The sequence below is a fragment of the Sinohyriopsis cumingii genome, unplaced genomic scaffold (assembly GCF_028554795.1).
Source record: "Sinohyriopsis cumingii isolate HCF-2022 unplaced genomic scaffold, ASM2855479v2 utg002232l, whole genome shotgun sequence".
Taxonomy (NCBI): domain Eukaryota; kingdom Metazoa; phylum Mollusca; class Bivalvia; order Unionida; family Unionidae; genus Sinohyriopsis; species Sinohyriopsis cumingii.
In genome coordinates this window covers 154,496-168,466 of record NW_028316165.1, presented here as the reverse complement: position 1 = coordinate 168,466, position 13,971 = coordinate 154,496, and the positions used below count along the sequence as shown (strand labels likewise).

The window sequence follows — 13,971 nt, the reverse complement described above, 5'->3', positions numbered from 1 at the left end:
AAATTGTGCTGACATTAACTCCAGTATGGACATCTCAACAGCCATTTTGTTATTGCTTCCCCTCCAGGACTGATTGTCATATGTCAGTTTAATTGTGGTTTGTAATGAGGACTTCATATATTGATTTGTTTGACCTAAATGATAATTGTGCTGATCTGACCATAATGAAAATCTTTAAATCAACTCCTCCTGGTCTTAAAGGAAATTTTGCTGATCCAATCACTACTATAACCACTACAATAGCCATCTAAAAAATGTTGTTATTACTACTCCATCTGGATGGTTATGTTGAAATGGGGTTTTCACCAAAACTATCCTTATGTTGGTCGTAAAGGAAAATGGTGCCAGTCTGAAATCCAAAATGGCCACCCTGGCAGCCATTTTGAGTCTTGTTATCACTGTTTCTCCTGAACAGAAAGTCGTATCACCAGAAGACTTCTTTTGATATCTTCTTAGTACTAAATGAAAATGCTGTCAACCCTACATCCAATATGGTTGTCATGATGGCTGTATTGAAAATCTTGTTACAGCTACACCTCCTTAATGGATGGTCATATTAATATAGGGTTTTCACGAAAAGTCTTCTTTGATGTCAAGTTGGCCCTAAATGGAAATGGTGCAGATCTTATATCCAATATGGTTGCTGCAGTGGCCATCTTGAACATTTTGTTCTGACTCCAGATTATCAGAGATGATTTCAACATTAGCAGTAAAAATGGGAAAAAAACAGACTTTTCTTGGATTCCTGGAAATTCCTCTCAATGAGTAGAGCATCCATCCCTTTGAGGGACTCTTGTTTTTTTGTGGTTATTTGGTTTTTTTTAAGCCTCATTAGCATAATTAGGCAAGTAACACTTGATCAAAAAATTAAATTTGTCATGTATATTTGTATGCAGCTGACTGGATTAGATTTACATGCTATCATAATATGTCAGACTTTTTCTGAGTATTTGAACCCTTTGTTCAGTCTTTTTGATGTGCACAGGGTGCATATGTGTTTTGTAAACACAGATCTAATTGATGTTTCACTTCCCTTCTTAAATATCATTATTTCCAATTTTGTGGTATTTACCCATGATCTCCATCTGTATGAGCAGAATAGCAGAATGAGCTATGATAACAATATCATATGTGTATAGTAACCTTTGAAATTGGGGGTACACTACTATCTGTGATAGAACTGTTCAAGTTAAACTGTCTCATATCCCCAATACTTTAGACTTTTTGTCTGTCTGTCCATCCATATAGCCACATCATCTCCTAAACTGTTGAGGGAAATAATCCATGTGCAAGTATGTTCGAGAGGAACCCTGCACATTATTGGAAGAAGAAGAAATAGACAAAACCTTGAAGATATGTTGCCCTTGGGGTGATCGTCTATATGAGGGAGTGGGTGTGATCGTTGGCTACCACCCCAGAGGTCTGTGTGAGGGAAATCAAAGTAAATTTCAATTGCAATAACATTTTCAAATATTTTCTGACCAATCATCTTAAATGCAATCACAGCAGGAAGGCATATCACATATGTGATAGATTGTACATTATGACCCATGTGTCACCTTTTTGAGGAGGTAGGCTTTGGAATAGGCAATAACTACATGCGGATTTTCAATGGCAAGTCAGTGCAGTTGCTTAAGTTGATATTTTCAGTCAGTACAATATACCTCAGCTAATAAGAATAATATTGACTTCACTTCTCCCTTTAGGTGAATAAGAAGCCTATCAATTTAAGCAAAGCCTTCAAACTTTTTTGAAAGCTAGTGCTTGTCTGACCCTAATTTGAGAACAACATCTGCCAAGTATAGTGGAGGAAATTAAGAGATTAGCTTGAGACAGCAGAACTGGCAGATAATTAATGATGGACAAGAAAATTTAGGACATATATCAGTTTCTGCAACAAATACCAAGGTTTCTTTAATAAGACTTGACCATCCTAAATCATATCTTCACAGGTTACAGCTGCAGGTAAATCAATAATCTGTGTTTTTGTAGGTACCTTGTTGTGGAAGTGGAGGATCAAGAGATGGACAAAACCAAAAATATATATTATACTGTATTCAAGCAGTTCAGCCATGTACTTAGCAAGGTAAGGTTTATACATCACTGTTTTTAGAAAATTATACATCACTGCATCCATATGTTTCAGTCCAGCACTTGGCAAGGTGAAAGTTATACATATCTGTGTTCATATGTTTCAATCAGGCACCTGGCAAGGTAAACATCAAGCACTTGGCAAGGTGAAAATTATACATAACTGCATTCATATGTTTCATGAGGCACCTGGCAACTTGAAGGTAAACATCAAGCACTTGGCAAAGTAAATATTGTACATAACTGTTTATATGGTTTAGTCATGATCTGAGCATGGAAAGTGTATACTTCACTGTGTTCAGATGGTTCAGTCAACAGGGTAAAGCTTTAACCTCACTGTGTTTAATTGGATTAGACATACATTCAACAAAATAAAGTTTATAGATCACTGTCAAAATAGTTCTTTCATGCACTTGGCAATGTAAAGTGTATACATCACTGTTTGAATGCTTCTGTCATACACATAGCAAGGTAAATTGAATATATCACTGTATTGAAGTGGTTCTGCCATGCTGTAATGATACATGTATTGAATAAATGCAAAGTTATTTTGACATTTCTCTGTGTGTAACGGCAGGAATCGGGAAAGAAAATCAAGGGACATTGTTTTGTGATATTATATAACAAAATTCAAAAGACAGAAAGAATAAATGAAGAATAGTATAGGTAATGATTTTCACAAATGTACATAAATGTTTAGTATATTCAGTAACTGTTTGTACTGAATATCCATTAACACAAATCAGGAAAAGTATCTGCAGTTCTTAAGGCAGCTTTCCATCATATTCACTTTGCACAAAAATGGCATGATTCACTCCACACAGCATTGTGTAGAAGGAAAGATGACTCAAATAGGAATGAAGAAAGGTATTACCATCCTGAAAAGATGGACAACAGTTAAAACAGGTCTAATTAATTCATAATTTTTACAGTTAACTTAAAAGAATTCACAGTCATTCGTCCATTATGGAAATACTTGCACCAGTCAGATATTTGCACAGGAGACAACCATTAAAACATTAATGCAATAAATTAATTCAAGCAAGAAACAAAATAAATATATATATCAAACCTGTAGATATGTTTGAATTATCACCTGAAAGGAAAATCAGCATTAGTGGCAAAATATATGAAATGATAACTCAACAATTATGCATTACGAACCATCACAGACTCTGAATTCCACTGGTTTTATATTGAGGCAACAAAACAACTAGTTGCTTATAGATGTTCACATAAAATAAATAGGATTGTAGTTGGATGTTCAAGTTTTAAATTGACCTGTATGTACAATGTCAGACAAGCAGGGTTTCATTTTTAGACATTTGAATCATACAAATGAATGGACATAAGTGTTGCTCACACTCCTATGCACATTAAACCTGATACTTGTTTAAATTGTCCCGTTATGACCAATTTTTCCTATTCTTTGCCAGATTTGTGTTACACGCTTCTGAATAGCACCTCATCCTGCCTGAAACTCCCGCCTATGACTGACCACCACCATATACTAGCCACTGTCTGTCGCATATACATTTTTGCTAAAAGCAGATTTGCTGCATTGCAGAAATATTAACTGGTTTTCCAGGTTTGGGATATCTTTAGAGAACATGGTTATATATGTTTAACAAATACAGAGTTGTTACACATGACCTTGGCAGAGTAAGGTGTATATACCAATGTGTTCGAATAGTTCTTTCATCCACTCAGCAAGGAAAAGTATATATATACATCAGTGTGTTCAAATGGTTCTGTCATGTACTTGGCAAGGTATCTCATATATGACCATTTCAAATTTCCTGGCAACATACAGCTGTACCATGAGAACAAACAGTCAGATGTGACTTTTGCTTATTTGATTGTTTAAATATTTTGGCTAACAAAATATGGGAGTGCTTAAATTGAGTCACATGACCAAAGCATCCAAAACTTTCAAAGATGAGATTGACTGGATACTGCATCAGATTGGATGCTATATCTGATGGAAGGGTTGTATGTAGCCATGAAATCCAAAATGGCCACAGGAGATAGGGTTGTATTTTTCCACTTTGAACTTACAAGTAGTCAAACATAGAATTTAGTCTGGAAATATTCTGTACATATCACCAGAAAAAACCTTCAATTGACTGTAACTCAAGAGCCACAAGAAATACTGGCCCAAAAAGTATCCATCGTTATCAGTACAGGTTTGGGGGCTGTTTTACCGGAATAGGGGGTTGGGACCTGAATGACAGTGTGTGTTGAAAAATAGTTGTGCAGTCTCTTTATAACTTAACCATTATAGTAAAATGATATGTAATGAAGAATGGTAAAATTTTCTCTGCCAGATACTTTGCAAATAAAGTCTCATCATATCCCACTAAAACAACATTTGACACAGCCTCGCATGAAGGGTCTTCAGAATGGGTGTGCTTGTTACAATAGAATCATTGTTTATATGTGATGGTGTCTGCATCTGGCTGGTGATATCATTTTTTTCCTCCATGTACTATGATATCTTAGAATCTGCTTTGCATGAAACACACAATTCAAATTCAGGACCTTTGCCACTCACCTATACATCCATAAACTCTGATTCCATGCATTGCTGAATTTGTTCTAATATTTCTTAACCGATGGTTTTTTAGTTGAAGGCACATTTTTAGAATTTTGACTTGAAAATTGACCACAAAAAGGTATGAGCTGCCCTTGAATATTTCTCTATAAAAAAAATTCAAAATACTTGCTCAAGTGTTTCTGCTGAAATAATTTTTTGGTAGTCTGTCCTTTTTATCTCACCTCAGCCAGAGTTTGGCTACTTTTTAATCAAAAAACCATAATGGAACACATTTTGCTTTAAACTTAACAAAATTATAACAATAGGTTGATCAGTTTATGTCTTGTTGTGTACAGATGTTAGCTGTTGTATAACAGTTCTTAATCCGACTAAATATGCATCATTAACTTGTCACTGCATTGGTAGAACAGCTCCAGTCCCCAGTAGACTGGTTCTAGCTGGTTCCTTTAATGTGTGGATAGAATGTTAAAAATACCATTTTTTTTATTTTAAATTTTTAAATCTTCTATTTTTCAAAAGTGGCAGAATGAGATGCATACTACACAATTGTACAGTGTTTAAATGTCTAATAACTCAGTCCTGCTTTAAGTAAGGTATAATGTAAAACTGTGTCAAAACAGTCAGTCATGTGTGGGCAGGGTATGTGGATACTACATCATTTTACTGTGTTTTAATGACCAATGACTCAGTCATGGTTTAAGTAAAGTATGATATACCTATGTTAATACAATCATGTGTATGCCAGGTTAAGTGTATGCTACACCATTTTACTTGTTTCAGTGACTTGGTCATGCTTTAATCAGGTATCATGTATATTGACCACTCTGGTGGCCTAAGTGGTTAGAGCATCTGCCTCGGATGTGGGAGGTCAGGTTTGAACCCTGGCTGAGTCATACGAAAGAGTTATAGAAATGGTACTAACAGCGGCCTCACTTGGTGCACAGCATTAAGAGGTTAGTGTTAGGACATGTCGGCCTGGTGTCAGGATAACATGACTGGGTGGGACATAATGTTACTCGTCTGCAGCATGATGCCCCAGTGCTAGACATCACTTTAAACAGCCACACTGCAGACAATGTAGTAATATGACTGATTTCATTTAAAGCTATGTTAAAAATCCAAATCACACACACACATGCACACGTACACACCATGTATACCCATGTTAAAACAGTCGTCATGCTGTAGCCATTATGAAGTGTATACAACTATTTTACTCTTTTCTAATGACTCAGTCATGCTTGAAGCTAGGTACACTAAATTCGGACTAGTGCAATGGGAGTCTGTTTTCAAAGTCAGGAATTGATAAAGTCTTGCTGGGTTTTATTTCAGCCCTAAAGCCACAAACCATTTGTGAACTGGTACATGACCACACAAGTACAGCTCAGTATGTGATTGCATTGCTTGACCAGTTATCTCAGGGATATAAACAGATCTCAGATCTCCAAAAATATGTAAACATAATGGAGCAGAAATTTGATGATCTAGAACTGTATTTCAGAAGGAACAACATCCACATTTATACTGTTCCAGTGAACATTGATTCTACCAGTTGAAAATTCAACACATTGAGCTTGTTTGTTAAATTTTTCAAGTTGATATTAGCTTAGAGGGCATTGATAAGCCACAGCTGTGACAAATCAAGGGAAGCAAAGATCCCATGAATGTTAAATTTAAAATCTTATAGGTCCAAGGTCCTTGCCAGATGCAGTTAGCTGAAAGAAACCATACTAAACTATTTATTATGGAAGGATTGACTAAACACACCATACACTAATCCAAAAGTTTATCATGCTGAAAAACCCCAAGAAAATGACTTTTTTGATCTTAGCATGAAAATAAGAATTCTTAAGGGAAGAGGTATAAAGTGAAATCACCAAACAATATTTTAGACTCTCCCCAAGTAGCAACATAAATGGATAACAATCCACCTATTTCTGATGCTGATTGATCAAACACTGAATTTAGATTTGAAATTCCAAAATCAGTTTTAAAAAAAAAAAACCTTCCAGTTATTTGCTTGGTCTTATAGTCTATGAGGTAATTTTGATATATTTGAACAAGTTATTTTCAGTTCATTTAAAATGAGTCAGTTATTTCCTTAAAATAAATTTTCAGTTTCTTTTGATTTTAGCTTCATTGTTTCCATGGTTTTTCCCTTTTGTTGTTCTTTCTAGTGGTCCCTGGATTAAAAGTTGTGGTTCATGTTTATATACCCTGAAATACAGTTAATCTGTTGTATCCTGAGTAGGTTGGGTTATTGCTCTGCATATAAAGAAATAATCCAAGACCAAATGAGTTTCTTTTGCATATCATTCACAAAGTTAGGGCAGTTGCTATTCACAGAGCTTTTGGGTGTTAATGTTTGCTGTCTAATATTATCCAAACCATGAGATGGAGGTCTGAGACAACTTTCTTTAGTTTTTACTTCAGAGACTTTCATCTCAAAGGACTCAGTTTCACCTGGTGGGGCCTATAGTAGCAGTACAACAGAGTTACCTTGGTCGTTCAGCAACTTCACAATGACATGGTCACTCAACTTTTGCTGACTTCGCCAGGCAGAGAGGGATGGAATGGGTTTGGGGTGATATCTGTATACTAACTCTGACCTATATCTCTCATGAGATTTAATGTTTTCTCTTGTACATTGGGGTATGGTAAGGGGATGTAACTCCCACCTATTACCTATTCTCTTGATATATTATTACCAAGTAGTATATTTGAACAACGAACTAAGTTCTAGAGTAAATAATGTTTCATTTATAATACTTACCTGCCCATAATACAGGCACACCCTCCCAGCTGCTCTGCATATAAAATTTAATGGAGCATGCATATCTGCTGCAGTAGTAACTTAAGTTAGGATAGGGTTTGCCACAAGCTATTTCTAAGGGAGATCACTCTTGTCTTACTTCACTTCTGCTAATAGTTGAGAATATGACTTTCAGCAGTTTGCTTAAATCAAGTTTTGATTTCTGAGGTAGTGGATGTACACCATTATGTATTATGGTTGGATTTGTATTATTGAAGAAACATTTTTACTTCTAGAATTGTTTTATCTTAAACTGCCTCATGCAGATTAGTTTTGTATTCACAAAATGATGTTACTGAGTAATTTTACTTTAGATATACATATTTTAGCACATTTAGACTTTTCACATGTTGATAATATTTGTACCATTGTGTCCACTCATAAATAAGGGCACCAAAGTCTGTTGTTTCAACCTTAGTGGTGGACTTGTCTAGGTAATAATGTCTCTTGTAATCAAGTTTTGCTGACACTGCTTGGCTGTCTCAGTTGTACAAAATAATCTTTGCTCTGTTTCAGGGTGGATCCGAATGTCGACAGAGAAGATCTACTCTTGTTCGGCAACAGCTTTTTATGGAGAAGCTGGTCAACCTTGTGAAAATAATTGCCAGAGAAAGTGGAAACAGAAAGAAAAAGGTCAGAATTAAATCTGACTTAACGTCACATAACTGATTTATAAAGAAAAATTGCACACAGTTGAATGGATGTTTGCTTTCTTTAATTAAGATAATAATTAACTCAGTCAACAACAAAAATAGTCCTGGCATATTAGGTAGAGTTTAACTGGTAGAGTACCATATGGATTTTAATTTTAATTATAGATTTAAAACAAGTGTAATCAGTTTTATTATCAAGAATACCAAGCTGGTGCGTGAAGATGCCAAGTAGTCATTGAATTTGAGTCCAGAATACACTGACATGACTTTGTTTGATCATTAAGTTTACCCCAAAAGGCCTATACTGTCATTACTGTCATTTGCTCACCTGTCCATGTGAGCTTCTGATATGGGCCAGCATCTGTTGTGCATTGCCTGCTAACCATTTGTCCATAATTGCTTGTTACCACTCTAGAGGACATATTTCTAACAGATTATAAACTAGTCTGATCAAGATGTTGGACAACTTCAGGAATGAGCAAGATCCATGCATATTAATGAGATGATATTGCATCTGATTGGCTGAGCTTGTTACCACTCTAGAGGACATATTTCTGACAGATTTTAAACTAGTCTGATCAAGATGTTGGACAACTTAAGGAATGAGCAAGATCCATGCATATTAATGAGGTGATATTGCATCTGATTGCCTGAGCTTGTTACCACTCTAGAGGACATATTTCTGACAGATTTTAAACTAGTCTGATCAAGATGTTGGACAACTTAAGGAATGAGCAAGATCCATGCATATTAATGAGATGATATTGCATCTGATTGGCTGAGCTTGTTACCACCTATGAAGGCCATATTTATGTGATTTAATCAAATTTTTAATAAATCAAGATATCAAATAAATTTGATAATAAGCAAGAGCCATGCATATTAATGAGTTGATCTTGCATCTGATTGGCTAAGATTGTTACCTCTCTAGAGGTCATATTTGTGATCAAATCTTGGTCAGACATATAACACAGTCACCAAGATCTCAAAAGAGTTTGATAATGACTGGCTGAACCTGTTTCCACTCTTACGGCCACGTTTTTGATCCTCTTTTGATCAAATTTTGTATCAGAGCTAAAATAATCTGGTAGCCTGATGTCCGTGGCCCCTCAAAATTTAGTTCGGGCCTGTTTTTTATTCCAAGTGAGGTGCCCATCAGGCTTGTTGAAGAAAAAAAAATAGTTTGCCTGATGAATCTTTGATCATGCTGATGAAATGAGTAAATGTACTTTCAGGGTGTCGACATACATGCCATAACACTGCGCAATCTAAATCAGATTACCACTGCCCTATGTGAAATTGAGATCTGATTTTAATCAAATGGAAGCTTTGTTAAAATAAGATTTTGTACTCCCAAACCCCCCTGACACAGTTGTGTATTGAGAAAACACAGTTGTCAGTAATCTTTAAAAAAAAAAAAAAAAAAAAATTTCAGTCTATGCCCGTCACTTGTAGCATATATAAATGGTAATCTGTAATGGTTGGAACTAATATAAAACTATCCCTTGGGCAGTTTAAATAGCAGCGATTAAAGGAAAATAAGGTCAGGTATATAATCCAAGTTTCGCATAAACAATAGCTAGTGAGATGTGGTTGAATCCATTGTGTTAATTTGCGTAGGTAGGATCAGGAAGTGGAAGAACCCCATTATACATAAATCAAAGAGATGATAGATGCATGCACAAGAATAAAAGTTATGGCATATTATTGCCTTGAATGAGAATGTTTAAGCTGATATGTATTTTATTTTTGACAAGTTTGTGAACAGCGGCAGTGTTTCTTTGAAGTTTGATTTTACTGCATGTATAGAACACAAAGCATGATCATTTCATTTGCTGGAATAGTGTTCAAGTGTAATTCATTTTCATTAAATTTATATTTGAATTGTAGTTATTGCAACAGTGTGACAATATTAAAGAATGGGAAATTTTGGGCTTGTGGAAATTGGAGTCCAGCATACCTGTCAGCTTTTCAAAAGCTAATTAGGGAGAAGAACAAATAAAATAGTGAGATTGTGACAGAAAATAGGGAGGTTTCTATGCGATATTTTTTAAGTGCCAGTTTCAATAAATATTGACCGGTCTTCCAGGTCCAATAAGGGTGAAATTCTCAAAGGACATGCCAGAGGTGCCTGCAGAAACTTTTTTTTTCGGGGGCGTGGGTGACACATAGTGGTCAGCCATAAAATTTTATGATGTAGGCCAAAACATGTTTAAAGGGAAGATTGGGAGAGGTGACTGTTGTCCCCACTCCTTGCCCCAATGTGCAAGCACCCATGGGATGTGCCATTTCTCCCTGTGAGAAGTCTTATTTTCCCCCAGAACAAGCCCCCTTTTTCATATTCTGGTCAGCTGTGATCAAACTGCTTAATAGCTAAAGGTTAGACTTAAGTACACAAGCTTAAGGCCAGTGTGACTAATTAACAATTAATCCTTATCGTTGCATTTATCTTATGAAAAGGACTGCACTTCAGACATACTTTCAAAGAAACCATATTGTACAGTGTGTGTATATAAGCCCTAGCAATTGATTGGCAAATAAATGACGCCATATTTTGTTGTAACTTATGATACCTAGGACTTCTTTTTAACAGTTTAAATCTGCAGTCACATGTTACTGAACATGTGACAACTGTTTTTCCCATATTTTATATCCCACCTTATTTTCCCATAGGTTTAACGCTTAAGGCATGTAACACTGTTTACTAAATAAAATATTTACTTTGAATTAGTTCTTTGGGGGCACATATACTGCATGGTATATGTTGTTTTATTCCTTTTAATTTAATCATGGGAATTAAAGTTTAAATATATGGTAGAGGAATGCCAGGTGTTACTGGCTGAGTTTCTTTGGCTGAAATGGAGATGCGATTTTGTTTGCAGAGAAAATTACTTTGCTTTCACAGTGATCATTCATGGGATTGAAACTAATTGGTGACATTTTTTTAAAATAATTTTTTTAAATACATTATACTGTTGTAGGGGTTTAACAAATCTGAAATTTATGTGAATAATGTTTAATCTTATCATTCTGATTACTGAAGAAAAAACTTTGTAGGTAGTGTAATATTAAGTATTTTGTCACAGCAGTATTCAGAAGTGATAAAATAGAATATGGCATATCTGTATTGCATACGATGTATATATTTATTTATGGGTTGTTTGGGGGGGGTTGAGAAATGAAAATTGACAGACATGATATAACAAATGGAAGTTCTCTGCAAAAAATCAGGAGATATTATGAGATTGGGAGGTAACTGTGGAAATACCTCCAAAATTGGGATGTTTTTTTCCCGGCTTGAGAGTTGACAGATATGAACTGTCTGGGCTTCTGGAATTTCTGTCAGGGCTTGTGAGTTTATTTAAGTCATCAGCCTGGGGACTGTTTCTAAAAATAAATTCTTTGAGCTCTGTGTATATAGGCTTATATCATAAAATCATGGATAATTTAGATGAGTGAGATTTTGCATATTAATGATTGGCTGATCCTTTTTACATTAAACACGGAATGTTAGATTATCCACACATCAGAGGTAATCCTGCATCTGATTTACTAATCTTGTCAACACTCTGGAGGCCATATTTCTGAACCAGTTTTGATCAAACTTGAATTATGCATCAGCACCTTAGATGATTTAGATGATGAGTGAGATTTTTGCGCAGTAATGAGGTGGATTTGCATCGTATTGGTTGAGTTTCATTACCACTCTGGAAGTCATATTTCTGGTCCGAGTTTGATTAAACTTGGAATATGAGATTATGTCATAAATATTTCTTGGATTGGATTGATAAGTATTGAGATCTTTGCATATTAATGGGGTAATCTTCAACCAGATTGGTTGAGCTTGTTATTGTATAGACTGTGTTTCTAATCCAGTTTGGATACAACTTGTAATACAAGCAAAATTTATGTAGATCTTGGTTTAGTTACATAATGAGCGACATCCATTTTGTATTATAGAGGTGATTTATCTTTAGATTAGCTGAGTATGTTACCACTCTGGAGGCTTTATTGCTGGTATGATTTTGATCAAACTTGGAATATAGGCTTATTTTGAATATCTCAGATTTATATTACAGACTTTTGCAGTTAAGGTCTTTGATATGGTACTCTTATTGCATTGATATAAATCCAACAAATTTTGTTTCAGATAGAGAAGCTTCAAGCATTGTTACAAGACTCAGAGGTATGCAAGATCAACTTTTCTGATTTTGAGCCCCTGCCATTACCATTGGACCCTGATGTCAAAGTAAAAGGAATAGATCCTGAGAAGGCCACTATTTTTAAGGTACGAATTTTAACAATTTTGAATTCTAATTCTTATCTCTTCTTTTACGTCTAGGTCAGTGAACAAAGGCATTACATTGAGTCAGTTGTCTTCATTGTTATATCCAGCAAAAAGATGTTTACTTATTTTTAAAGTGGCATGCCTGTGATTTCATTTTTAAGTTTGTCAACACACTATACTATATTCATTATGATGTTCCTGGTATATGTCAAGGGTAATGTTTTCACTGAATCCCTGTGCTTTAGATTTGTTTGTCAAGGGTAATGTATTCACTGAATCCCTGTGCTTTAGATTTGTTTGTCTAGGGTAATGTATTCAACTTCCTGGCTTTAGATATTCATGTCAGGGGTAACATATTCAGTTCCACATGCTTTAGATCTTTATGCCAAGTGTAACTTATTGAGTTCCCTGTGCTTTAGATTTGTGTATTGTGGTATATTGCATGCCAAACAGTTATGATTTGTTGTATATTGCAGAATTTTGCAAAACTTGATGACTTTTATTTTTTATATTTTTCAAATATTTTTGAAGCCCATTATTTCCATTTTCTGTATAAACTATAACTTATAATACGATAATTATAAATACTTACCTCATTATTTATACTTTTAGAAAAGATCTTTTGTGATGTATAAAAAATTCAGAGTTTGCATTTTAATCACTCTTAAAATTGCTTGTGATTTTTCATTTTCAGAGTAATCTTATGCCAAGCAAGCTGTCATTCATAACCACTGATAATACTCCATATGTTACCATCTTCAAACACGGTGATGATCTTCGCCAGGATCAGCTTATACTTCAGATGATCACACTAATGGATAAGGTATTTTTCCAATTATCACACTAATGGATAAGGTACTGTTCCAATTATCACACTAATGGATAAGGTACTGTTCCAATTATCACACTAATGGATAAGGAACTTTTCCAATTATCACACTAATGGATAAGGTACTGTTTAAATTATTACACTAATGGATAAGATGCTGTTTAAATTATCACACGAATGGATAAGTTACTGTTTAAATTATCACACTAAGGGATAATGTACTGTTTAAATTATCACACTAATTAATAAGGTACTGTTTAAATTATCACAGTCTAATGGATAAGGTACTGTTCCAATTATCACACTAATGGATAAGGTACTGTTTAAATTATCACACTAATGGATAAGGTACTGTTTAAATTATCACCCTAATGGATAAGGTACTGTTCCAATTATCACACTTAGTCTAATGGATAAGGTACTGTTTAAATTATCACACTAATGGATAAGGTACTGTTTAAATTATCACACTACTGGATAAGGTACTGTTTAAATTATCACACTAATGGATAAGGTACTCTTCCAATTATCATACTAATGGATAATGTACTGTTCCAATTATCACACTAATGGATAAGGTACTGTTCCAATTATCACACTAATGGATAAGGTACTGTTTAAATTATCACACTAATGGATAAGGTATTGTTCCAATTATCACACTAATGGATAAGTTACTGTTTAAATTATCACTCTAATGGATAAGGTACTGTTTAAATTATCACAATAATGGATAAGGTA

The 13,971-nt window shown here is 34.8% G+C and overlaps 1 protein-coding gene across 1 annotated transcript in view; it reads left to right on the top strand.

Moving 5' to 3' along the window:
* LOC149770868 (phosphatidylinositol 3-kinase catalytic subunit type 3-like) overlaps positions 1-13,971 on the top strand; it is a 48,664-nt gene that overhangs the window by 14,383 nt on the left and 20,310 nt on the right. The window contains exons 8-11 of the mRNA XM_089949012.1: positions 1,993-2,086; positions 7,977-8,093; positions 12,264-12,401; positions 13,096-13,224. Of these exons, the coding sequence (XP_089805138.1) occupies positions 1,993-2,086; positions 7,977-8,093; positions 12,264-12,401; positions 13,096-13,224 (478 nt within the window). The remainder of the gene's footprint in view (positions 1-1,992; positions 2,087-7,976; positions 8,094-12,263; positions 12,402-13,095; positions 13,225-13,971) is intronic.